Source organism: Myodes glareolus, chromosome 14 (assembly GCF_982192425.1).
Source record: "Myodes glareolus chromosome 14, mMyoGla1.1, whole genome shotgun sequence".
Classification (NCBI taxonomy): Eukaryota; Metazoa; Chordata; class Mammalia; order Rodentia; family Cricetidae; genus Myodes; species Myodes glareolus.
Genome location: NC_142039.1, coordinates 48,007,436 through 48,034,750, shown reverse-complemented (window position 1 = coordinate 48,034,750; position 27,315 = coordinate 48,007,436). Strand labels below are relative to the sequence as shown.

The 27,315-nt window shown below is 42.4% G+C and overlaps 2 protein-coding genes across 2 annotated transcripts in view; both read left to right on the top strand.

Moving 5' to 3' along the window:
- The first annotated feature begins 5,039 nt into the window (after positions 1–5,039).
- The window catches only part of Exoc2 (exocyst complex component 2), a 170,053-nt gene continuing 147,777 nt past the window's right edge, over positions 5,040–27,315 (top strand). The window contains exon 1 of the mRNA XM_048428015.3: positions 5,040–5,172. The gene's annotated coding sequence lies outside the window, so the exon portion shown is untranslated. The remainder of the gene's footprint in view (positions 5,173–27,315) is intronic.
- Hus1b (HUS1 checkpoint clamp component B) lies at positions 24,239–25,904 on the top strand. The gene has a single exon (XM_087896702.1). It carries the CDS (start codon positions 24,822–24,824, stop codon positions 25,650–25,652), a length of 831 nt encoding a protein of 276 aa, XP_087752828.1. The 5' UTR covers positions 24,239–24,821; the 3' UTR covers positions 25,653–25,904.

Genomic DNA, 27,315 nt, shown 5'->3' with positions numbered 1-27,315 from the left:
AATTATCTTTGTTCTTAAATGAAACTTTGTAAGGATCCTCACATATCCATAGGGCTGGGAAAACTGTTGTTTATATGAAGGAAGCATATCATTCATGTCCATGCATTCATCTAAATTTCTAACCTGTGACCAGGATGGGAACATATCACACTAAATAGGAAGAAAACATAAAAACATAACCCATATCTCTAGGGTCTGAAGAATGTGGTCAAGCATGGGAAGAAGTGCTTAATGGAAAAAGCAGAAATTCAATTAAAAAATGAAAAATTGAAAACACGGCTCACTTATTTATCGTTATATTGTTTTCTTTTTATTACTTTACTTCACAGTTAGCCCGCAAAATGCCTTTAGATGATTGTACCTTAGCACAGCAATTATTTACAGGGTGGGAGGCAATCAGGGAGGTATGGATGTGACTGAGGACCAGGGAGCAAAGGATTATAGAGACAGAGGGGTGGAGAGCGCCACCTTGAACTTCTGCTAAAATGGACTATATTATAGGTAACCGAGTCACAGAACAAAGCCTCTGTGGGACCCCACCTTTCAACTGAACAGAAGAGTAATTAGTGTGATCCACTCCCATGGCAGGCAGAATTATTTGGAAAAACTGCACTAACACCACCCATATGCCCCGTTCCACCCAGATGGCCAGACAGAGGTGCCAGATGAAAGGGTCTTGAAGCTCTGCCAGAACTTCTTCGGAGGGTTGTTGCTGAAGCCTACTTGTGAGATTTCAGGGCTTTAAAGCACTTGGGCACTCTCCTATCCAGCCACCTAATTTTAAAAATGAGAAAACTGGAACTTTTCAGAGGTCAAAGACTCAGGGATCACATGTAGGAAACAGAATGTGGGTTTTGGATTTTCAATGTAATTTTCTTTCAATCAACAGTGCTCTAGTCAGTTCTCGATTCTTCCAGGATCGAAAAAAACAGGATATTTTTGTTTCCTGTGGTGATTTGAGTGCTTTTCACAATCAGGGAGAAGTGGAGTGCTTCTCCACTCTACAGTCGAAGTGTCTTTGTTACAAGGGTGCAGTCAGGAAGAGCAAAGCCTTCCCTTGGCAAATTGGAAAGCGTCTGTGTGCTGGAAACATTCCCCAGCGTTCATTTGTGCGTGTGTTCCTAAGTCTTATTCCAGAAATAGAAAAACATGCGGACAATGGGCTGCTTCCTGATCTATAGGGTAATAGGTATTTGAGGATGAAGACATCCCGAGTGCTCACGACACAGATACCTTTCCCCATAGTTTCTCATATGCGCAGTAACAGTGCTGGTATCCTGTCACTGTCTTGAGAACCCCAGGTCAGTCTCTGTAAGGGACACACATCTGAGCCTTCCAATTTAGCGAAGTCCTGCTGGACATAGGGAGACCTGTCATCACAGACTGAAGGGGTACGGATAACAGTTTTGTCATATCAGAATTTTAAAACATGGGATCTGAAGACAAACTGGCAAACTGTATGCAAGCTGGTACCCTGAACAGTGGGAAGCCTTGCTGAAGGAGGGAAGCAAGACTCAAGTCTTGCAGGCAGCATGATCCCGCAACTGATCCTTCTGGTCCCAGTGGGGGAATAGACCTTGGTAAAAAGCCAGCACCTCTGCCCAGAACCCTCTTCTTTACAGGATACTAACACATCCATGGGGAAACTGGGAATAGGTTGCATTTTCTATATCTGTATATAGTCACTTGCATGGCTAACTAAGTGCAAATTTGTTTTGTTCAAACTGAACCAGGTGTACCTGTCTCTAAGTAGAAAAAAACCAAAATACCTAATCTCTCTCTCTCTCTCTCTCTCTCTCTCTCTCTCTCACACACACACACACACACACACACACACACACACACGGGTGGGGAAAGAGGGAGAGAGAGAGAGAGAGAGTCACCTACTCCTAGTTAGATATCTAAACTCAGTTAAAAGCTGGGTCTAATATAACAACCATATAATCTCAGCACTTGGGAAGCAAAGGCAGGGGAATTTCAAAGCCAGTCTGGGCAACACAATGAGACTCTTTCAAAACACTGATAGAAAAAAAAAAACCAACAAAATAAGAAAAAACTAAAAGTAATTAAAATGCTATCATATATCTAGTTAGAACTCCCCTATTTATGACATGAAGAAATCTTAATTCCCGGTCACATATAACCACAGAATTTGGTTATTTCTGCCCTGGGGAGGGAGCAGGTATTAGAGCGTACCCTCCTGGGATGCTAACTGAGCCATTTCCACATTCTGACCCAGTTCTTTTTCCCCAGGCTGTGTGGCTCTAATACATCTTTGGCACAGAGAGCCTTTCCTCGATTTCTTCCCTCCCTCACGGACCACCTACGGACATAGCCTACCGCCAGAGACACCCAGATGTAAACACAGGTGTTCAGCACATCTGCACTATCGCACTGGATGGCAGTAATAGCCATATGGCTGGGGTAAGAGTAACACCATGCCTCTTCTTTAGAGCCAAGTTTATTTACAGTTTTCAAAAAAAGAAATATGCAAATTTCAAGTAAACAAAAAGCCCACAAGGCTCCATTTCACTGTAAAATTGATCAGAAACATATGACCATGTTGAGGACTTCCCATCCAGAGATCTAAAGCCAGTGAGAGATGAAGATGGCTAAGTCCATACCAAGGCATTTGCTAGGCGCACACAATAGTTAAAGTAAGGTGAAAAGAATATGAGTCAAAGGGATTCCTAAACCAAGAACCATAGCTAAGGAATTGCTATAACAGCTCAGTATTGTGACAACCTTGCAAGATTTCAAGTCCTCTCTGTAGCTTTAAACATGAATTATCTCAAAGCTGGTGGTATTTGTTGAAGCATGTCAGCCATCACTATACTGTCAGGATTTATTTATCAAATATTGCACCCCCTTTTTTGCATGGCCATTTAGTATATTTTGAAGCAGACGACTGGAAACAGGTCCCCCCCACGGCTCTGGTGTTACCATAACAAACACTTGAACTTCAGCTTTTCATCCAACAGGTATTTATCTAGAGTGAAGCACACACAATCCCTTCCCTTGAGATGGTCAGGGCTGGGACAAAAAAGTAAACAAAGAGACAGTGCTCTGTTGACAGGCTGTGGGCTACTGGTCTCTGGATGGCCAGCCTGGAGGACTGAATAACTGTAATAGTGGGTCTCTATAGTATATACAATGACAACCGGACTACTCCAGCAAGAACCTTGGAGTCTGTGAGTTAAACGACTGACTAATTGTTAGTTTCTGCAAAAAAAGAGCGTTAAGAGATGGCACATTACTAAGCTGCATTGAGGGCTAGGTTGCATGCTAACTATGGCCCCTTTCAAACTGACAAGCCTTGCAGTACTGAGTACTTAAGGTGTTGATGTAAGGCAAAACAGATACATAAATTATCCAAGGAGCAGAGCAGAGTCTTCCAGTGTTTCCAAAGATTGTTTGGGAGAGACTACGGAGGACTGCGTCAAAGTCCTCCTTTTTAGTTCTAATGAAATCTGAAACAGTGTTGAAAACATAAACCCATACAATGATTTGTAATTGCCCCAGCAGCTACTATTGCAATTTTAGGTTTAACGATTTTATTTTCTGGCAACCTCTGCACTACTGTTTGCTAGTTGGCTTAGAGTTTGGACCAGAAACTTGAGGGAGAAAAAAGAAAGAAAGAAAGAGAGAGAGAGAAAGAGAGAAATGTACTAGTGTTCTTTATAATAACAAAGGAGTCCCTTTCCTCTTCTGAGTGTTTCTGTTTCAGTAGGACGGCATATTTATTATTATTTTTTGATCCAGGAAAAATCTGTGAGTTCTCAAGGCCGAACATTCTGGCTTTGATGGCAGGACAGCCTAACCTGAGAAATGGTGTGTCCCTGAGATCCAAAGGGTTTGGTTTCACTGTGGAAAGATGCATGACTGCCAGACATTTCTTACAGTATTTCCTTAGGCCCTCTGCTGCCAAGTCTCTCTTTCACGTTTAAAGAGTGTACCCTTGCTATTCAAGATGGATGGTTCTGGAAACACTTAGTTATATCTTCTCACAAAAAGGAGAGAAAAATGAAGCCATACTATATCTTTATTTTTAAAAAATATTTATTATGATCATATGTGCATTGGTGTTTTGCCTGCAGGTATGTCCATGTAAGGGAGCCAGAAACCCTAGAATGGAGTTACAGACACTTGTGAGCTGCCATGTGGTGCTGGGAATTGAACTTGAGTCGTTTGGAAGAGCAACCAGTGCTCTTAACCTCTAAGCCAGCTCTTCAGCCCCTATACTACATCTCTTAATTCATAGTTACCTTACAACATCCCCCTCCATGAATATACTGAATAAGTGCATAATTAAACACAGAAGGGTATTTGAGAAGTAATGGCTTAGGCTGTTGTTGGTCTTATAAAATGATGCTCTTGACCAACACCCTGCAGCTAGTTTTCTCCCCAGCCACAGCAACACAACCCCAAGCAGACCCCTGTTCTCTGCCTCTCACATCGTCCTCATGTACAGACCACTATCCTGCGTTGCTTGGGCTGCCACAGAAGAAGGAAGACACAGGGGAATGCTTGCATTCTGCTGACCATCTCCAGAGCTACACAGTCCAGCCCACAGGCAGGCAAATTCAAAGTTTAGGACTTCTAGGCTGTCAATTGGAGTCATATCTACATTTTGCCTGTCTTGAGAGTTTACAAGTCAATTTGCCTCTTAGGCCCTTGGAACCCCAAAGCTCTGACATCTGGGGTCCCTTAATATGGCAGGCACTCCTAGCTTGATAGAGTCCTTTGACTGAGGTCTGACTCCTACCTGGTGCTGACTTCATATCTGCTGAGGACCCTCCACCACCATCTACAGTGAGCCTAACCCACTGCACCCTCTTAACCCCGCTCCCCTTTCCTTTCATCCCAGGCTTCCACTTTCTCTCTTCTCCTTCCCGATTCCCTCTTTCCTTTGCTCCTTTCCCCACCAACTCATCTTCTCCTTCCCATTTGTCTACCTTCCTCCCCTTTCCCCTTTTTTTACCTTCTCGCCCCTCCCACTCCCCCCCTCCCGCAGGAAAGGCGGTCCATCCAGGGCTCGGCGCTCGGCTAGGCGGCGGATCGACGCGCTTGGCGCTCGCAGCGTGCGGAAGTGCGGCCCTCCGGCTGCTGCGGCCCGGAGGTGGGGCGGGTCGGCGGGCATCTGTCGCCGGCTGCGGGCAGTGGAGGCTGGAGGTGAGTGTGGCGTCCCGACCGAGAATACTCCGGGTCCGGCGGGGAGCCGCGCGGCACGGGATCGTCGGGTCTGGGCGAGCTGGAAAAGCGCAGTGAGGAGCTCGGGGCGCGGGGCTGCGTGTGGGAGCCGCCGAGGAAGCCTTTCTGCTTGCCGCGTCCGCCTCCGCGCAGGCCGCCGGGCTGGATCCTGGGAGGAGCGGCCAGTGTGGACGGCTGGGCTTTTAATCTGCTGAAGACCTCTGTACTGCACTGACGCGGGTGGGAAGTTTCCGTGGTATCTTTACGACTCCGTGAGTCGACTTAGTGAAAGCAGCAAGTGCGTGTTTCTAAGTCAGCCACACCTCTATTAGGCCATTTGGTGCTCTATACTAAAAAGCTAATGCCACCTGGGATCCCTCTACTAATGCATACATAGTAAGACTTTGTTTATAAAGCTTAGCGCGTGATGACCCCTCGTTGGTATCAGATTCAGTGGCAAGAAATTGAAAGTCAAAACAAGGATGACCTAAGTGTGAAAAATTAGGGATTTGCAAGGTCTAGGTAAAGACGCGAATGCATGCTCGCTGCTGCTTACATGTTCTCTTTTGTTTGACTCAGTAGACAGTATTTTTAAGTTGGGAGACAGAACGTTCCCCCATCTGTTGGAGACAATTTTTGGAGTCGTTAGGAAGAGCCCCCCTTTTATTGTCAATTATTTAATTTTCTGTACCAGACATTTTGAATTACCTTTCAAAGGGTGATAAATAAACCTCGTAGATTAAGTTCCAAACATTTTGTAAATGCAGTGTTATAATTTGGAACTTCATCTTTTGCCACTTAAAACTTCTGAAAGGACTCCCATGATCTTACCTATGTAAGTATACAAAATACGTAGACAATGTAAGCATTCACCATACGTCACAAATCATTTTATCTTAAAACAATTTTTTGAATAATGTAATTTTACCGTTTATTAAAGATGAAAATATAGTGCTGGATGTATTCATTTCTTTTTACATAAAGAATTGTTTTAGCCAGTGTGGTGGTGCATGCCTCTAATCCTAGCTCTCGAGATGCTGAGGCAGGTGGCTCTCTCTCAGTTTGAGGCCAGCCGGGTCTACAAAATGAGATCCAAGACAACTAGGGCTGTTACACAGAGAAACCCTCTCTCAACCAAAAACAAACGAATAAAAGATTAAGTCTTGGTTAAATATTTGATACTACAGGACATCGAGCGTCTTCAGTGTTTTTCAGAATTGATTGATATTTTAATTTTATAATCATCAATCTCAAGAACATTACTCTATATAAATATGTATATAGACAAAATGACAGGAGTCTAGTTAGGAACATTTTGGAAATTGTTAGAAGTTTGTCCTGACTCCCAAGCAAAAGTCATTGGTGATCTTTTAGAACGTTCAAATCAGCAGCTCAAACAGCAGTTCTTCTGATGAAATTTCTCACACAGCTCGAGTCAGAGACCCAGTCTTTTGATGATTACATGTTGAGGAATGCGAGTAGAAAGTATCTAGTCTTTGCTTTCTGTAATCAAAGTGTTTTCTTTCTTTAGGAGGAGAACACTCTGTATATATAGCAAGTTAGGATTTTCACTGCTGTAACCAAGGACCTGGCAGAAGATACTTAAGGGAGGAAGGGCTTTCTCTGGCTTCCAGTTTGGAGTTACCCGGCCCATGCCAGAGAGGAAAGCATGGCAGCAGGCAGCTCCATGGTGGCAGGACAGTGCCCTGGACTCCTCACCTCTTGGTGGAAAAGGAGGCAGATAGAAGTCAGGATGTGGAGCTGGACTAAGACCTCAAGCCCCTGACCCCAGTGACTCTTTCCCAACAGGGCTTTTTATCCTAAAGTGTTCAGAATTACCTAGAACACGGTTGGGAGGTGGGGAGGAAGTGTTCAAACATTTGAGCCCATAGGGGATGTTTCATATTCAAATAGTAACATACAGTGAAATCCCAGCAATTCTTGACATACAGTAAATTCGCTCTGAATTGAAGTGTTTCAGTTGAACATTCCTGGGTGTTTATTATACACAGGCACAGAGAGAAGGTCAGAACAAAAACTGGTGAAGTTGGATTGGGTTCTGCTAGTAGCAACACCTTGTATTCACAGTGGGTTTGATTTTTGAATTTATTTTTGATCCTGTGTCTTCAGAAGACTTCCATTTTGCCTTATTTTATTTATTTATTTATTTATTTTTTTGCTGCCTCCACATTCAGTTATCTGACCCTATGTGACTTACAGGATTGCCGTCCATAGTTTAAGAATCTGCATTCTGGTAAAAGACTTTGTATTGAATACGCTAAGTGTGTAGCAACAGCGGAACATGCTCGTCATAGACTTGTCTCTCACTTACTCTAGCACATATTCATATTTTCTACTTTCCTGGTTTATTTCTTTTGAGTGGGTTTCGCTGTGTGCTCAAGCTGGTCTTGAACACCTTGGCGCAAACGATCCTTCTAGCTCAGTTTCCTCAGTGAAGGACACACCACCAAGCCTGGCTTTTCTTTACTCACCTCTGTTGGGCCCAGGTTCCTAGTGGTGCCTGCTGCATGGTGTGCACAGCGTGTTTATAAATGTTTATTCAGTGGAAGGGTTTTAGGCTTATGTTGATAGTAGGCGATTTTGAGATTGATTGGAGTGGGAAGTAACATTGATTAGCTTACTAAGCAGTATATGGAAGTGTTGAGTGATCTTAAACTCTGGGGAGTGTGTATGTGGACCCCCCTGGACTGCCTGCAAAGCTCAGATGGTCCAGGCTGTTCGCTCTAATCAAACACTTTAAAGTATATTTATGTTGATTAGGGGAATGATTGCCTATTGGTATAAACATACAAACTTGATATAATTGTAGAGACATTGTGAATTTTTGAAGTTGTGAATATACACGTTGGCCTTTACGGTTTCAGTTTGGAAATTAGAGTCCAAGTTATTTCAGTATAGGAGTAAAGGCAACCATTTATGGCTCCACACACTACCACCAGCAAGCTGCATAACCTCAGCTGCCTGACTCAGCAGCTTTGGGCCTTAGTTTCCCTTTTTTGTGTATTTGGAGACTGTAGAAAACTTGGTTATCTCAGCCGTGTGTGATGGTTGTATCCCTGTATGGTCAGTACTGGGGAGGCTAATGCAGGATGCTGAGTAAGAGATCAGCCTGGGCTACAGACGTTACCCTGTCTCAAGGCAAAAATAAGCAAAATAGGCAAACAAGAACAGCAAGAGACATCACCAACTGGAATAGCTCAATCTTTGAATCTTGATAGTCCCTGCTCCCGTGAATCATGTTCCCACATTGTCACTCAGCACTTGTCTTACTCCTAGATCAGGGTCGGGGATTAAGGAAGCCCAACTGACACAGGCAGTAAGTAGTTTTGGTCATCCCTGTCTCCCCCAATTCTAGCATATGACCCAGGCATTCAAAATGGCATCAGCCTGGATTAAGAAGGGCCACTTTTGTCCTCTCAAAAAATAGCTTGAACCACACCATTGTCATTGATGTTCAGAGAAGAAAGAATCTGGTGGGACATAGTGAGAGGGGACCGTCTGAGGAGTAAAAAAGCCGAGGAAGGCCTGTGAGTGTGGGTGTAACTTGGACTGCCTCTCAGTGGCCAGTGAGCAGGCATGGGCCTCCCTCCTTGTCCCCCCTCCATACCTCCCTCTTTGTCCTCCCACTATGCCTCCCTCCCTGCCTTCCCCCTCCCACCTCCCTTCTAGCTTGCCTCTCTTCTTCCCTTCCTCCCTTCCTTTTTTGAGGTCTTACTGTGTAGCTCCTTAGCCTTGATTGGCCTGGACTGAGCAGGCTGGCCTCAAACTCATAGACCCACCTGCCTCTGCCTCCCAAGTATTAGGATTCAATGAATTTATAAAGGTCACTTTCAGTTTTAATGTGACTTTGGGAGTAATATAATTGCATTCATTATGTTACAATTTTACCGAGCGAGAAAGCAAGACAAATAGCCCGAGTTATTTGGCTGTGGTCTTATAATGGGAGCTCCATGTGAGTGACATGATGTATGTGTATATAAGTCAGGGGCTTTGCAGGAGTCAACATTCATGCCAGATGGTTCAAATGCGACTAAGTGACTCTTTGGAGAGGTATGGCTATTTAAAAGATGGAGAGGCTCAAAGAGCAGCAAATAGCTGGAAGGTACCGAGGGAGGAAGTAGAGGCTATTCAGGGCTGGAGGCAGGGAGGAGTACTTTTTAATGAGGCTATTAAGGAATCTTCTAGATTACCGCCCACTTTCTGATCTATACAAAGTCTGTTTGAGCATTTTTCATGCTTTTCAAACTGCTCATCCATTCATATCTACTCTTTATAGGTGATCTTGCCGCCTGCTCCAGAAAAATAGAACGGTCAGAGTAGACTTCTGTGGTCCTTGTACTAAGACGGTTTCTTCTCCAGGTATAGACAGAGACACATCTCTGTGCCTGGCTCAGGAGCTGCTCTGCTGTCATTCTGGTCTTGCTAACACAACAGCTCTCTGCCCTTGACCTTTGTGTATGCTTAGTAGTTGCAACAAGAAGGGCACCTGCAGAAGAAATAGTCCCTCCCTTGTTCTCAGAATCTTGTTCATTTGTTTTTGTACTTCTTCCCTTCACATCCCTTCCCTTTAAAAATAATTGCTGATATCCCCTCTTCTGTTCACCTGTCCCACTGCCTTGACCCTTCTGAAGGCCATGGTCCTTCTTGGCCTCCTGATTTTCTAATATTCCTTTTGTCCACTGTAGTGCGCAGGGATACAATAAGCCCTTTATGAGTGTTTTGTCTGAACAATGCTTTTCATGGCCCTAGTTTATCTTTAGCCCCTCCCTGTCCCTGGGATATGGGGATCCAACCTGTGGAGGTTCCCCGTGATCTTTTTCTTTAGAACCCAGATTGTCTCAGTGGCATAATTGGTGGCTGTATTTGCTAATGACTTCTTCTGTCTTGTGTAGGTAATTTGTCCTTTAGGGGTGACACTTGAACTTTTTTTTTTTTCCCTGAAAAATGCAATTTCTGACATCACAGGAATTAATTTTTGTTGTTCCGTATGGTTGGGAAGAAGGGACTGTTGTGTACATAGGCTACAATTTGCAAAGGATTTTGAGTGAATAGTGCTGTTTTTATGTGAGGCCACACTTCCTTTTTCCTTTTCTTAAGCAATGTGACTTCATTGCTGACAGTTTGTCAGCATCCAGGGGTTGAGACATCTTTAGACCTCAGACTTTAGTTGTGCAGTGTGGGAGGGTGCTTAGCTGTGCTGCTAGTTCTGGGGAAGGAGGCAGAGTCTGAGTGGCTCTTCCCGGTGAGTCTATCTATTCTTTTTTTTTTAATTATTGATTTTATTGAGCTATACAGCTATACATTTTTCATTTTTCTTTGCTTCCCGTCCTTCCTCTTCCCTCCCCTTCAACCCTCTCCCAGGGTCTCCATGCTCCCAAGTTACTCAGGAGATCTTGTCTTTTTCTACTTCCTATGTAAAGAAAACCAGGCTGCAAATCACAATTCCAGAGTCCATGCTATTCTCTGAGAATAATCCAGATCCATGTAATAAATGGGGTATGTGGACCATTGAAGGCCTTGTCAGATTTCACCTGTGATCTCTCTCGTTCTGGTCATTATTGCTTCCTGGCCACCTCAGGTGCATTCTCATCCCCACTTCCATATGTCCAAATGGAGTAGGAGATAATAGTTTTTCTCCATCTTTAAACAAATAGACATGAGATAAATAAAAAAGTTAAATACCGTTTATTTATTATTTCTTTAATACTGTATTTCCCGCCCTAACAGTTTAAAATGGAAACTAAAATGTAATGTTTTTCATTAAAAACCATAGGTAACATACTTCCATTACTTTTCATTTGTGGAGGTAGAGAAGGAGATGTGTTCTATAGAAAGCGCAGGGAAGGCCAGGCAGGATGCTCTCGCCCACTCACTGCCTTTCTGCAGACCGTTTGAGACCTTGAGTCTTTGACCAGGCCCCACTGCAGAATAGTTTGAACTCTGTGACCTGTTTCAGGTCTGGGTTGGGTTTTGTTTTTGTTAACTATGGTTTTGCATTGAGGCCTGAGGAAAAAGATTAGTCACTGATTATTAGAATTTCTGACATCCCAGGAATTAATTTTTTGTTTTTGTTGACTATAGTTTTTGCATTGAGGCCTGAGGGAAAAGGTTATTTTAATTAATTTATTTTTTGATCCTAGAACTCCTTTTTCGGTGGTAATTTAGTTTTCTGGCTTTTTCCTAATATTATTTCTACCAGTTAATTTTAAAATGTACTTTTAACCTGAAATTCTGTAACAGGCAATAGCAATTTACTTTTAAAAAAATTCTACTAATAATTATTTTGGAACATTAAGTTTATGCCTCAGTGCAATAAGGGAAAATTATAAAAGTAAAAGTTTCTGATTTCAAGCTGGCTCCGTGGGTCAGGTGCTTGCTGTGTTAATATGAGTCTCAGTGTTGGATCCCCATCACCCTTGGACCAGCCTGGCATCTCTTATTCTAAGACTGAGGGCTGGAGATAGGCAGATAAATCCTGGAGCCAGCAGGCATCCTAGCAGAATGGGGAGCTCCACTTTAAGCGCCTGAGAGGGAGACTGTAAACACCAGGAAGGTGGAGAGCTACAGGAAGGGAGACTGAGCCAGTATCATCCACCTCTGACCTCCACACTTGCACGCATGGGGGAGCACACTTGCACACACCTGCACACATAAACACACACACACCACATATGCACATGCAGACACCTGCACACACTCTTTTTTCCTGATCTCTGTTGGAGAAACCCTTTAATGTATGCCATTAATGATGAAGAGATAGACTGTATAACCTGTCTAATATAAACCCATAAAGAAAATGCAATTATACATTATATACTGTAAGAAAAGATGGCCTTTGACTTTATTTTAATGAAATGCTTTTATAGTAGTGATTTTCTCTTTTGACCTGTGATGGATAGGAGGTTAATTGATGTTAAATGGATGCTTTGTTAATCCTTCATCAGCTACTAAATTGGTATGGGGGAGTCCAGGTCAAGACTGCACAGGGCCAGGACCAGATTGTTTTCTCAAGGAGGGTTATGAATTCCACCCTCCCCTTCTCCCCCAAAGCCCACACCACTCTCCAGCTGTCTGTGCAAGGGCCCTCTTCCATCTCCTTTCCTGCTCTCTCCCCTCCCCTCATCCCTCTTGCTCTCCCCCCCACTCTGTCTGCTCCCCCCCCCCCCCATCTGCAGAGTGACAGCTTGTAGATGTTGTTGCGTGCGAGTGAGCTGGACTGGCGCTGTGTGGTCTGAGTGTGTGGTCTCCAGCTCCGAGGAGAGGCTGCTAACAGGGTGGATGAGAGAGAGCAATACTGTTTACTTTAATTTATTTCGGATGCTGGAATTGCGCTCAGGGTTTCTCCTAAGCTTGACTGCACTGCTAGCAGCTTCAGTCTCTCACAGCTGCAGTGCAGGCTGAACTGCCCTGGCCTCTCAGACAGGCACTTTCCTCAGCATCTGCCTGGTTAATCCCCTGTGGCTCAGAAATGTTAATGGCACTGCTGAGTGCTGGCTGTTTCCTTTCACTGTGTCTGGATATATGGCCTTGAAGAAATTTCTTTTGCGAGGGAGCTAGACAAATGAAGCAAAATTTGTAAGATAGTGACAAAGTTGATGTATTTTTAGAAATTGGGAAAGCTGTCATTCAGAATTTGGATTGAATGAATCCAACTGTGGTCATGTAAAAGAATCTGGGAGTTAGGTGACATCTGCCATGTTTAACCATTTTAATAACATAAACCAATTTAAGCTGATGGTTGATTCCTTGACCTTCTGTGGAAATGCCCATTGATTTTTGGCATGCCTGTTTACTCTTGTTTTGTCAGCAGGGAATATTGTCTTATTTCATCTTCAATGTCTGACAAATTGAGACAAATGAAACCTTGCTTTATATTGTAGTATACAGTAGGGGAGTATCTTCTTTCCTTACGCTCCGGCTATGAATAGCTCAATGATACTTCCTTGGTGTTATTTCTGAACATTTTTGTTGAGGTGCTCAAGCGTGTTCTTATTTGAATAAACAGCTGTAGACTTTTTAACATTCCTTGGAATCTGTACATTGTTCAGCTTTTCTGTCCTGTTCTCCTGGCACTCTTGCTGGAATTGGTTTGCTTTGTTGATGAATTGTCCAGTGAGAACAAGGAAGTCTAGGCCAAGAGCATCTTTTCAGAGAGGCCCTTGTATTCCACACCCCACCGCAACCCCATCTACCTTTAGCCCTGAGTTGTACAGAACTCATTTGGCATCCTCAGAAGGGAAAGCCTCCCCTTCCTCCTCCTGTGTCTCTCCACTGAGGACATGGTTCTCCTTAGCACCTGTGTCTAAAACCAGGAGACTTCAAGTATGTAGTACTATTGGATACTTCTAAAACTTTTTTTTTTTTTAAATACAACCATCTTGCTATTTCTTCTGGTGTTCAACTTCCTTGGGATTATGTATTTGCAGTGATAATGATGTTTGTTACTCTAATGCAAAAATTGTGAAGTAGTTAGCTTGTTCTCCTAGTTGGGTGGCCATCACCATTGATTCTAGAGTATTTTCTTTAATCCAGAAGAAAACCCTGAGTTTATTATCAGTCCTTTAACATTTTTCGTTCCTATAACTACAACTAATTAACTTTCTTTTCAGAATGTAGTTTTTCATTTATTTATTTATACGGGCGGCTCGTGTGCCATGGTTCATATGTAGGGATCAAAGGATAATTTAGTGGGGAGTCTGTTCTCCTTCCACCATACAAGGTCCCTGCTGCTGTGACTGAGGAGCCTGTAAAAGAGCCAGTCAGTGATCTCTATGTTCCTGGAACCTTGCACTCTTCCTAGGGATCAGGCTAGATGGAGGAATAGGAATTCCCATGACCATCCTGGCCTTGCTGCTGAGGTAACTCCATAAGCACAACTTCACAGGAGCAGTGAACACGTGTAGGGCAGAGTGATCGAGGGGATGACCCCATGTATTTCCCTTCTTCCACTGCATAGGGTCCAGGAATCAAACCCTGGCAGTCAGTCTTGACTGCAAGCACTTTTACCCACTGAGCCATCTTATGGGCTCCACTATTCTGCTTTCTGTGTGTTGAGTTTATTTGTTCTGGTCTTTCTGCTAACTTGACTGTTTGTGTTACTTATGGTAAAGTAAAGGAATAGTACTAGTCATGACCTGAGACTTTTGTAGACAGAAGTTTCTGTCCTGCCCAGTCCTGCAGTCAAAAATGTTCAGTCCCAAAGAAACACACAGAGGTTTTTATTAATTATAAACTATTTGGTCTATTAGATCAGGCTTATTATTAACTAGCTCTTACAACTTAAATTAACCCACAATTCTTGTCTATTTAGCCACGAGGCTTGGTACCTTTTCTGTGTAAGCTGTTCTCATCTTGCTTCCTTTGCATCTTGTTGGTGACTCTGCCTTTTTCTTCCCAGAATTCTCCTAGTCTGGTTGCCCTGCTTATACTTCCTGTCTGGCTACTGGCCAATCAGTGTTTTATTAAAACAATATGAGTGACAAATCTTTACAGTTTACAAGAACATTCTCCCACAGTAGACATTTATTTAAGGAGTAAAAATTTTCTTTATGTAGAAAGAAAAAAAATACCTATAAATGATGGCTAAGTCAAATACTGATAACTAAAAATGCACTTGTATTGTGGGAACATGATGGCTTTAGACTTACATATGACAGAAATGTCATGGGATTGCACTATCTTCTTAGTTGTCTACCATCCACAGCAGCAGTCACCTCTACAGGTGCCTTTCAAAATCTTCTTCGGGCTCTGCCACTTCAAGTTGGTTGCAAATAGGGAACTTTGAAAGAGTGGTCCTTGATTAAACTGAATCCCACTCTTTCTAGTTGAGCTGTTTCTGGGCTGCTCCTTGAGGAATGAACTGGACAGGAAAAGGGCCACTGCCTTTGGAGCAGGTTAGGTCTTAAGAGCGGTGGACAGAATGTCTGTAGAGTATGGAAGTAAGCAGTGTAGCAGACAGTGCTTCGGACACACTTCTGTCAAAGACAGGTTCATTTCTGAGCCTAAGAAAACTTCTTTTCTTTGGACTTTTCATGATTTAGAACTGAAAGATTGTTACATTTGATATATTGTCAGTACTGTCCCTTCCTCTTTCATGTATTTTTTTTTAAACTGAAAAAACAAACAATAGTTTTTCTTTTTTGGTGATACTAATGACCTAATGTAGGGTTCTATCTACACTAAGCAAGTGGACTCCCACTGAGAGGTGTCCTGGGCCTGGAACTCACTCTAGAGCCACACAGGCCTTGAGTGATCCTCCTGCTTCAACCTTCTGTGTGTGCGTGTGCGTGTGCGCGTGTGTGTGTGTGTGCGTGTGCGTGTGCGCGCGCGTGTGTGTGTGTGTGTGTGTGTGTGTGTGCGCGTGTGTGTGCGTGTGTGTGTGTGTTTATGGCTTATAGGTTTATCTCACCAGGTTGAAAAAAAACAGATTTTTTTCTGATATCAAGATTGGTGAAGGGGGTAGGACTCATTTCAGTAAAATAATTAAGAAAAAGTTTCAAACCTACTTACAAATTTGAATTTTTGGTTCTTCAGGTAATTCTTTAAAGAAACAACAGAATATTGATCTTTGTACGTTTTGTGCCCTAGGAAAGAAACTGCTCAGCTCAGATCTTGGTGCTTAAGTGGAATCCATCGCACTTTATTTCCCGTAGCATGTTTTTGTATTGGTGAGCAAGCGTAGCTGTTGTGATGTATTGCCAATGTACGGTGTAATTAGCTAACTCAGGTTCTCTGGTAGCTTCTGGTGATGGTTGTTATGAAGATTTATTGATTTAGCATTGTCAAAATGACTCAGGGGGGAAAGGTTAGTACCATGCAGGCCTGACAATCAAAGAGTTCAGCCCCAAGAACCTAACCTACATAACAGTAGAAGGGAGAACTGACTCCACAGACCTCTACACACACACACACACACACACACACACACACACACAGAGGGTGTGGGAGAGCGAGAGGCAGATGGAGGGAGGGAGGGAGGGAGGGAGGGAAGTGTTGGCAGGGTAATGGCAAGGTGACTCAGTTGAACTTGCTGTGCAAACCTAATGACTTGGGTTTGATCCCCAAAATCCACGTCAAAGCGGAAAGAGAACTGACCTCACAGAATTGAATTCTGGCCTCCACACGCATGCCATACTGATCATGTGCCCTTATACATACGCACACACACGCACCAACAAACAACAAAACTAAAAAAAATAAAAACCTCCAGAGCACGTGGAACACAACCCAGAGGCAAAGAATGGCATGTCTTCTGCATTAGAACCCCCAGCTGATGTTTCCCTCAAAGGCCTCATTTCATGATTTTGCATAGCTGGAATTTCACATGGTCTTTGAGGTCCCTGCTGTTCTGGTTGAAAGGCTTATAAAAAGAGCCAAACCAGAGAGTCTTGTGCTTGTGGAGCCGCACAGCCCAGGCACGGGGGTCTGGCACTGTGCTGGATGTAGGAGTTCATATGACAGTCCTAGTTAATGTCATAGTCGTACCTCACAGGAGCAAGTGTAGGGCAGAATGACAAAAGGGTCATTCTAATGACCAGTGTTCTCTGCTCTCCACTTTGGGTCTCCGTCCAGAGTGCTGCCTCGGGGTGTGCTCTACTCTGTATTTGTTCAAGGCCCGCCTGTACTTCCTAAATTGTGTATTCATACTCAGAGCCACAGGCAAAGCATATAGAACTCTATTTAAAGCATCTTTTTTTTCTGACTCCTTTCATCCCCTCCAGTCTCATCTATTCTAACCTATGGTGTGGATCTTTCTTATTCTTTCTGTGTGTTCATTCAGCATACATGTGTACATACCTTCATACATACTCGAAGTAAGGTGGCTTTTGTTTTGATTTCTAGAACTGATGCTGGAGAGCTGGCTCTGGTGATCCTTCTCTCCAGTTCCCATCATTCAGGGAGGACCTTGAACTGCAGCTTCAGAATTTAGAAGCAGTGTAGAGAGAAAGGAGGTTATGGTCCCTAGGAGGCATGCTTTAGCCTAGGGAGCCTTGTAGCCACTTGCAAGGTGGTTCCTAGACACTTTTTTATAGTCTCTGTTTTGCAGATTTTCTTTTCACTTTGGGCCAGACTCTACAAGAAACTGTTCATAGTTTAAATATTATTTATGGTGATTTTTTTCATTTTTTTTAACAACGTTTTGTGAACTTTTCTAAGGAAGCATGACCTAAATTCTAGTTATTATCAAAGCAAAACACCTCAAAGAGAGTAAGAAATAGATTTTTCTGGATCCAAATGTGAGTGACCCTGGCCTGGGAACATAGATTGATGTTCCAGTGTGCTAATAGTTTCATGAAGGTTTATAGTGAAAGAACAAAGTCATAAATCAAGACACTAGGGATGAGCATTGAATCGAAGTAAGGAAACCTGTTTCAGGCCTCAGACTGTATCTGAAAACATTTGCCTTTTGATTAGTAGAAGTTAGTGGTCTGTTGTGTGAATAGATTCATTAAAGCTTTGCCTGTTACAAGGATGTTCAGTCAACAGGGAATGGCTACTGAGGAGTCTGAAGGTAACCTGTGAGGATTTGTGGTTAGACTCTGGGCCTGCAGCATTCCAGCGAGCACCGAGCCTCCCATCAGACACTAAACCTTGCAGGAGGTTCCATGGTAGGTGCTTTTCTTTCCAGAACTCTTGCTCAAATGGCCATCATATGATAGTAATGTAATAGAGTATGTAACAGGCTACTTCCAAGGCTAAGCAAATGCTGTAAGTTGTTTATATTCAATTATGAAGGGCAATGGAATGACCACGAAGAAATCTCGATTACTTATTTAGAACTGCTGTCCAGTAACTGTCACGGCAGTAGAGTTGGCTCTGTTAGGGCACAGGTTTGGAAGCACTGCAGTCTGCACTGTAAGGCGTTGGCCCTTCTTGTTAGGAAGTAGCACACTGCTAAAGCTTTGCTTGCTCTCAGCTGCTCTTGCATTGAGATGCAATCCAGAGAATTGGTTCAGGAGGAACCACTGACCTTGGTGTTGGGAACATTTTCCTGTTAAAGAGAGGAGGAGAAATATCCCAGCACCACAGGTGTTGGGGATAAGTTGAACCAGAGGAACAAAACTAAACCAGAAATGATTGTCTTCCTTTGTTTCCCCTCTCTGTTTAAACTGCTGGCTAAAGCTGAGGTGGAAGAGCTTTAGGGTGCTAGTGTTTCCAACTCCCTCAATAAAGCACAGCTTAAAGATTCAGTTCTTGATTTTTGTTGGTCTGTCTTGCAGCAGGGCACACAAAGGTTTGATGTTTGTTTAGTCAGTTTGAATGATTCAAATTTGGCTAGTTGTGTTAGAGTAGCCTTGGAGGCCATTGCAGATGTAAGGGCTCTGTTGAGGCCCATTAAGAACAAGCTGTTTTCGCCTGGTCAAAGAATGGCATCTACCTCTGACCCTGGATGGAGACATGGCATTCTGATCTGCTCCAAAGATTAGAATATTGCATAGTGTTGTCTTCTCCCTTGAGAGCTGAACCTGCCAATCAAGAGACCACCCTTCAGGAAGCCTGGTTCACCTAAAGCCAAGCCAAGGAGGTAGGAATAATTATCCCCTCAACCCTTCTGAGAAGCTTTTCTTCTGTTGCAGTCATTTGCAGAACTCACAGCATCTAATGGATGCCTGTTGGCTTTTTTTTTTTTTTTTGGTTGCTCAGAAAAGTGTTACTTTTAAATTTTTCTTCTTCGGGATAGTTCTGTTTCCTTTTGGGTATTTATTTGCCAAGGCTTGGGCACTTCCTGCACACTCCTCTTTCTCACGCTTTCTCAGAAGCTCCACTCCCCTCTGCCATAGCTGCTTGCTCTTCTCCATCAGCTAAGCTGCCTGCTTTCTTGAAGGCTTGCCTTTCTTCCTCTTCTCCATCCTCCTCCTGCTGGCAACTGCTGAGATTTTTGGCTAGCTGGACCTGTTGTTTTATCTTTCAGACTCTTAATAAAATTTGCCTTGGGCTTTCTTCCAGGTCTGTTTCTAAATTCTTTCATTAATGAGATCAAGAACTTAAAGTGTGAACCTTGATTTCCCTGTAACTGTTGTGTGTGAATTATGACTGATTTAACATTTTTTGCTTATTTTCTTGTTTTGCATTTATTAGTTCTCTTTGGCCCTAGAATAGCAATATAAAGCTTAATTAGGAATAGATTCTGCTATTTCTTAGTTTGCCCTTATTGGATCATAGGACATATTCAGCTTCATGTTTAGTTAGTAAATCACAAGCAATATTTTTGGTCATTGTTTGCCATCTTGTTGACCTGTCTGGAGCCTAGTGGCTAAAGCTGATACAGAATAGACACTATCACAGCCATAGCATAGTCCCATTGTCTGCGTGTTCCTTTTTAGACAGGATCTGAAGGTACTATAGATGGAGCCTAGGGAGGCTGGGCACGTAGGTCGCAGGGGTTAGGTTCGTTCTGTGATCAAAAGAAACATAAGACATAATTTCAGAAAGGTCATGATGCTACCATAAGGTTGTGAATTTGAGGGGCACTGCTGTGTTGTGAATCTCCAGTTTTACCTACAGGTTTGTGTCTGAGTGCTTGGTCTTCAGTTGTGTCTTAGTGTCATTTCTGTTGTGATAAAATACCCTGATAGAAAACAACTTAGAGGAGAGAGGCTCATTTTAGCTCACCATTCCTGGTATGTCCATTGTTGTGGAGAAGTCCAGGTAGCAGGGACTCGAAGCATTTAGTTGTATTACACTGTTAGCCAGAATCGGAGAGAAATGGATGCGAGCACGCTGCTTGCTTTTGTGTTCAGCTTATTTTCTCCGCTCTTAGACAGTGCCTGCAGCTGAGCTACTGGTGTAGCGCATAGAGACCAACTATGCTGTTCAATGTCTTGCCATACACAGAGCAGCCTTTACCACAAAGATTGGTCCTGTCCAAACTTGGGTTATTACTGCAATGGAGAACTTCAGTCTGGGATGAGAAGCACAGGATACTCTGGTTCTTCCTGACCTGAGAGAGGCTTGAGTGCTGTTCGAACATCATGAGCATCATCAGAGCTGCCATCCTGGAGAAGGCTAAGAATGAACTTAGCAAGGTTTAGACAGTAGGAGAGCCCGGGAGAATGGCCATCAGGCAGGGACAGTGCAGAACTTGAGAAACTTGGCGGAGGCTGGCTGGTACCCTGGTTTTAATAATCAGTAAGAGTTTGACATCAAGTAAGACTATAAAAAAACAAGGTTATTAAACACTGCAGTCTGAAGCAGTAATCTAGGAACATGCCCAGAACAGTAATTATGTTCATGGTAACTAAAAAAAAAAAATGCGGTAACTTCTGTGATAATTTTTTATTTCTTGCTGTGCTGGGGATTAAAACCAGAGCTTTTTCTCTGGTCGGCAAATGCTCTACCACTGAGCCACGTTTCCAGCTCAGAATTTATTAAAGGTGAATTTTGTCTCATGTAATACTGGAAAGGCAAATGCAGAGTAGAAACATCTTGGCCAAAATACTTGAAAATTACAGACACATTTTTAAAGTATAAAGCCTCTTACTTAGAAATTTCTTTTACAGGAAATGTCTCGTTATTTGTGACCTCTAGTAAGTGAAACCCTGCTATATTATGCTGTATTTTACAAACATATTTTCAAAAACCCTCATTATCATTGACCTCTAGTAAGTAAAGTAAGTAAAGCCTCGCTATATCATACTCTATGCTTGTAAACAATTTCAAAAACTATAGAAAGTTTCTGTCCCTCCTTATCCTGAGGGTTTTGTGGTCCTTAGAAATCTCTTCTACTTATAGAGAGTAAAAGAGTTTCATTTTGCATTTTTGTTTCATGTGTGCGTGCATATGTGCATGCATGTGTACATGTGTGTAGATGCCTAGGATTGACATCATGCATCTTTCTTTACTTTTTGAGACAGCTTTGAGCTCCGGGATGACATTACAAGTACATTCCGTACCATTATATCCTGCTTTTTATAAGGATTCTGAGGATCTGGATCGGGTCCTTCTGCTCAGCCTAGCCATCTTCCAGCCCTCATGTTTTATTTGTTTCTCAGTTGTTGTTAAGAGACACCATTACCAAGGCAACTTATAGAAGAAAGAGTTTGTTGTTGCTTACAATTTAGGGGTGAGTCATGACTATCATGGACAGGGAGCATGTGAGCAGGCAGGCATGGTGCTGGAGCAGTAATTGAGAGCTCACATCCTGAGATACAGCAGTGAGGCAGAGATTGGGGAAGAAGGGAGGGAGATCACACAGTAAATAACTAGGAATGGTTGTGGGCTTTTGAAACCACAAAACCTGCCCCAAAGTGGCACCAAAAAGGTCACACCTTCCAATCTTTCCCGAACAGTTTCACCAACTGGGGACCAAGCATTCAAATATGTGAGTCTGTAGAGACCATTCTTATTTGAACCACTACATCTCATCTTTAATTTTCCAATAGCTGAAAATATTACAATATACTGCTGCAGTTTATGGCTTACTAGGTACATTGGTCAAATCTTCTTTTGATAATACAGTTTTAAAAGGAAACTTACTAATAAAAATACATACAGCTCAAAATACAATTTTATGATATTTCTGTTAATCTTTCGTAAATATAAATTTTAAAACATAGTGCACACTTCTGGTTTTCACCTTTAATTCAATACATTCATATTCCACTAAAATAATTTAAATTTTAGGTTGCCCTAAAAAGGTTGTTGCTAAAGCTTGGGTTTATTGTAAAGGTTATTTTTGAAGTTTAGTAATATAAATATTATAAAAATACTTTATAGTTTCTAGTCTGGAATGCAAGAAACTTGGAGATCACTCCCTTTTGTTCCTCCAGTAAGAAAAATACTTTAGTTTTGTCTTTTTTAAAAAAAAGTCTCTGACTTATCTCCTGATATTTATCACAAGGCAGACTGCTGCTCTACATAGAGAGACAAACTGGTGGACACTGAGGTTCGCCACTGTTAGCACAGCAGACCCTGCTCCACGGTTGCCTAGCACTGGGTTAATCAGCATACCATGTGTGACAATTTGGAGAAAAAAACAAACATTACAGACACGTTTAGGTATAACATAGATATGAGAATTAATAGCTTCCTGTCACTATGATGATATACCTGATACAATTATAAAGAGAAAAGGTTTATTTTTGGTTCATATTCTAAGGTTTGAGGCCAGACAGCACAGTATGGAAGGCATGCGTGGAAGAGCATCACCAGTTCTCTCATGTTCCAGGGATCAGGAAGAAATAGAATAGAGGTGTGGATCCCGCAGCCTCTTTGAATGTGTGTCCCAGTGACCTGAAGGCTAGGCCCCACCTTCTAAAGGTCTACTACAGCTCCCAATAGCACCACCCTGGATATCAAACATTTAACACAGTAGCTTTTGTGGGTCACTCTAAGTCCAAGCTATAGTAGATGCTGACCTGAACGTCTCACGGACTTTGGCATCTGCAGTGTGTTCAGTTCTAGAAACAGGCTAGGTACCATATACCATGGTCCCCTTCTTCTGGGACCAAAAGTACAAGGGCCCTGTGGTAGATACAGCGAGTCTTGGAGTCATCCTCTATATGACAATCACTAGATCCCTGGCTTTTGATGGATAGAACATAGTGTAAGTGTAGGAGTAGACAGAGGATTATAATACATTCCCCTGTATCTGTGATATATGAAAACTTAAAATATCTGGTCTTCAATAATCTGATCATCAGAAAGATGAGCATGTTAGAGGGAATCCTGAAGGTACCGATGAACAAATGGAGGCCATGAAGCGTGTGATGGCTTAAATGAGAATGCCCCTTCTCCACACACCTACATAGGCTCATATATGTGTGTTCTTAGTTTTTAGTTGATGAACTGTTTGGGAGGATTAGGAGGTGTGTTATTGTTGGCAGGTTTTGAGGTTTGAAAAGTCCATGCCAGGCCCAGTGTCTGTTTGTCCGTTCATTCTGTCTGTCTGTCCATCCCTGCAGCCTGTGGATCAAGGCTATAATGTTTGCAACTGTCTGCTTTTCACCATGCTGATAAATGGACTAACTCTTAAACTGTTAACAAGCCCCCCAGTTAAATGTTTCCTTTGAAAGGAGTTGCCTTGGTTTTAGTTAGTCTCTTTGCAGGAGGAGAACAGAAAGATAAGATAAAGAGGAACTGAAAGTTTACAGAGAGCCACTGGTTGCTATAATCTTCTACCCAAGATGCTGCTGTCTATGGGCTAAGATTGGGATGAGACTCATTTTGGGCCAGAAGTGCAATCAAGGAGTAAGCAGTCATCAGACCACAGGCTCTAAGAGACCTTGAGAGCTCACCATCACTGTAGAACCCCTGCCTCCTTGAAAGCAGTAGGGCTAAACAAACATCGCTGTAATAGAACGAATATAGAAATTTGAGCTGTGTACTCTGTATTTCACATGTTCAGGACTCTAGGAACAACAGAAAAAAAAAGACAAATACATTTCACATATAAATACCTAATTTTTTTTTAAGTATAAAGAGCACCATAAGCAATATGAAAGAAAGCCAAGGACTAATCTGGGCAGTGTTTACAGGGACAGAGGGCTAATGCTCTTGCCAGAGATTTATTCTTTTGTTATTCATTTATTTATTTGAGATAAAAATCTCACTATGCAGCTTAGACTGGCCTTGGAATGTAATCCTAGCTTTCCTTAAACCTATGATCCTCCCTGCCTCTGGCTCCCAGTGTTAGAATTATTGGCATGTGTCACCAGCCAGACCTTACCAGAGATCTTAAAAATCAAGCAACAAACTCCATAAAAAGTCATGAAAGTAAAATTGACATACATACCGTGCAAGTTAAACCTAAGTTATTCTTCCCATCACATTGCTACATACAAAATAGATTGTTAGGTAATGGTGCTGATGGGAAGTTATGTTGATAGAATTTTCTCTGTGACAGTTTGGTAACATAGAAAAGTTTTTATGTGTATATGGTATGACTAGGAGCTCCTCTTTAAATTTGATGCAAGTAAATATTGACAATATTGTGTAACAACTATTCATTGTTAGTCTAATAATAGGGTAAAATTGGATTGTGTGAATTCCTCTTGTGAAATAATTATTTTATCAGTATAATGGAAAATCAAGCAGTCACAAAAATGATGTAGACTTGTTTTTGTCTAGTGGTATGGAATGATGTTCATTATATATGTAATTTAGGTGCAAAGATCAGGTTGTAAAGTGACACGTAGTGACATTTGCAAATAATGTTCCAGATTGAACAAGACTATATATATTTGGTATATGCATGTACCAAAATGTTTTTAAAAGGGCTGGTTATCTCAATGATGCTTTTAATTGTGGTCACACTGTGTAGAGTGTCCTTCTTATGAGCCAACTGGAAGCAGTGAAGCATTCAAATAGGGCAGGCAGGTAGAGGTTGGGAGGTGAAGATGGGCCCGGAGGCCATCTTTCCATAGCATTTGCCCTAAGTGGCCTCAGATGGAAGTGGGCCTGCATGCAGGTGGAACCCAAGTGTAGTCAGTGCAGGGGCTGGAAGAAGGGCGGCAGGGCGCACCTCAGGCTGGGTAGGTGAGCCACCTGCGCCCCTGGCCGGAAGAGTAAAACCGGAAGGGTAAGCGGGCTGCACTCCGGCCGGAAGGGTGAACCAGCTGGCTTCTCTGTCAGCTTTCTCTTCACAGTACTCCGCCTACCAGCCAGGCACCATGAGGTTTCGGGCCAGGATCACCAGCAGGAGTGTTCTAGAACTCTTTATCCAAGTCAGCGGCACCGTAACAAAGCTGGCGAAGGTCTGTGTGCTCCGCGTGTGTCCGGACAGGCTGTGCTTCTGCTCTACAGGCCTGCCGGGTGAGGCCCGGCTGTGGGGTGAGGCGAAGCGGGGCGTCTTCCACCACTTCTGCATGGAGGGTGTTTCGGAGGAGTTCAATGAGATCTATCTAGAGCTGATGTCTGAGCATCTGGCCAGAGCCATAAAAAATGCGGGCTACGCTTCATCCCTGAAGCTCCAACTCACCAACAAGCTTCGTCCCTGCCTCACTGTGGTGGTGGAGCTGGCGTCATGTCCAGGCCACACCCGTGCCATGGTCCACGACTTACCTGTGAAGGTGCTTCCTAGAAGGTGGTGGAAAGAGTGCACCGAGCCCCGAGTTTGGGCCTCTGATGTGAGTGTTTATCTGCCATCTTTGAAAACCCTGAAGAACATGGTGGAGAGGATGGCAAACGTGGGCGATCGTGTGCTTGTGGAAGCAAATCTAAATGGCAAAATGAACTTGAGTGTAGAAACTAATGTCGTGACTATTAAAAGCTATTTTAAAAATCTTGGAAATCCTCCAAAGGCTGTTATGGATACGACTCAAGGTGAAGACCCAGAGAACATGGTGCAAGTGAGGGTGGACAATAGGAAGCTTCTACTATTTTTTGAAGGACAGCAAATAAACCCCACAGTGGCCCTATGTAATATTTTGAGCAATACTCTGCTTCATCTTGTTTTGGTTCACGATGGTATCTCTCTTCAGTATTTTATCCCTGCTTCATAAATAGTCAAGCAGTCCTGCTTTTCTTTTTCAAAGAAATCTTAATTCAAGATCTTTCCAGAACTGAAACTGAATTACTTGAAAGAAAAGCCTGCTCCCGGTGGATTATGTAGGGTGTTTGCTTTGTTGAGTGCTCCCTTTGTAAAATGTTAGGAAATAATTGGAGAAATAATTGAATAGTTCATGTGCCTGCTTTTTGGCTTTGACAGTTAAATTATATTCAATTTTGTTGTTTTGCAAAAAAAGGATTGTAATAAAATAAAATAGCTGAATCCTGAAACAATTGTATTACTTTATTATGAAATACTATTGTGAAGAATGAGAAATTTCTTCTCTTAAAATAAACATTATTTTGAGAGACTTTTAACTTAATAAGCTCAGTTTCTCTGAAAAGTATAACATGGATTTTGTACTAGTGTGTACACCACATATTTATTAAAATATGTTTTGTCTGGGTTCCAGTTTTGGGGAACATTTTGAGAAAATTCCAAGATCTGCAGGTTTGTGCCTATGCTTGAACAGTATATATTTGACTTTCTAATAACATGGATTTGAATTGCTTTGGTCCACTGATTGGCAGATTGTTTTTTGTGTATGGATTTTGTAACTTTTTTTTAATTCAGAGGATCCCTGCAGCATAAAATACTTTAAAATGAACAAAATCCATAACTATATGTAGATTGTATACATTTGCTAAGTTAACATTTATTAGTACTTAAGCATGCAGACTAAACACGGTGCCATTCACAATGGAGGTAAATGTGAAGATACGGTATGGCTGCATAACATCAGCTGTGGTCCATGCTGTACTACTGTAAATTCAGTAACCACCTTCTTTAGGTGTTGTGGGAAGTCTGAGGTTACTTACAAACTTTCTGTTGCATAGAGTTGACACCTATAACTCTAGACGTTGGATTTATCATATACAAAGTTCAAGTTGGCTATTAATTTTCATATATTTACTTAAGGGACTGTTGTGTGACTTTTCTTGGGAACATGAGCAAGTGTATATTTACTGCAGATAGGGAGGACATCTCAAAACCTAAGGAAACTGAATCCAAGTATAGCTTAGAAAACCTATGCGTGTATTTGGGGTTATAGGATCATGCATGACTCAAAGGCAACTAGGTCACTGAAAAGTCCACTGAAGAATTCCTGGAACTCCCTGCTCATCTTGAATCAAGATTTACTTATGGGAAAACTTTTGAGTAAACAGAGCTTCCATTTTTATTTTTCCTTTTGCCCATGGTGTTCCATTATTTCAACTTAGAAAATAATATTTTTTTAATTATATGTGTATGAGTGCTTTGCTTGCATGCATGTGTGTGCATGGTGTCCATGGAAGCCAAAAGAGGGAACAGAATCTCTGAAAATTGGAGTTACAGGCTGTTGTAAACTGATGGAGGTTGTGGGAATTGAACCCGGGTCCTCGGGAAGAGCAAGTTCTCTTAACTGATGAACCATTGCCCCAGAAAATGAAACTGAGGGGGCTGGAGAGATGGCTCAGTGGTTAAGAGCATTGCCTGCTCTTCCAAAGGTCCTGAGTTCAATTCCCGGCAACCACATGGTGGCTCACAACCATCTGTAATGAGGTCTGGTGCCGTCTTCTGGCTTGCAGACATACACACAGACAGAATCTTGTATACATAATAAATAAATAAATATT

Bases quoted from the DNA above. Each gene is read 5' to 3' on its own strand.
- Hus1b (XM_087896702.1), top strand. From the start codon at position 24,822: ATGAGGTTTCGGGCCAGGATCACCAGCAGGAGTGTTCTAGAACTCTTT.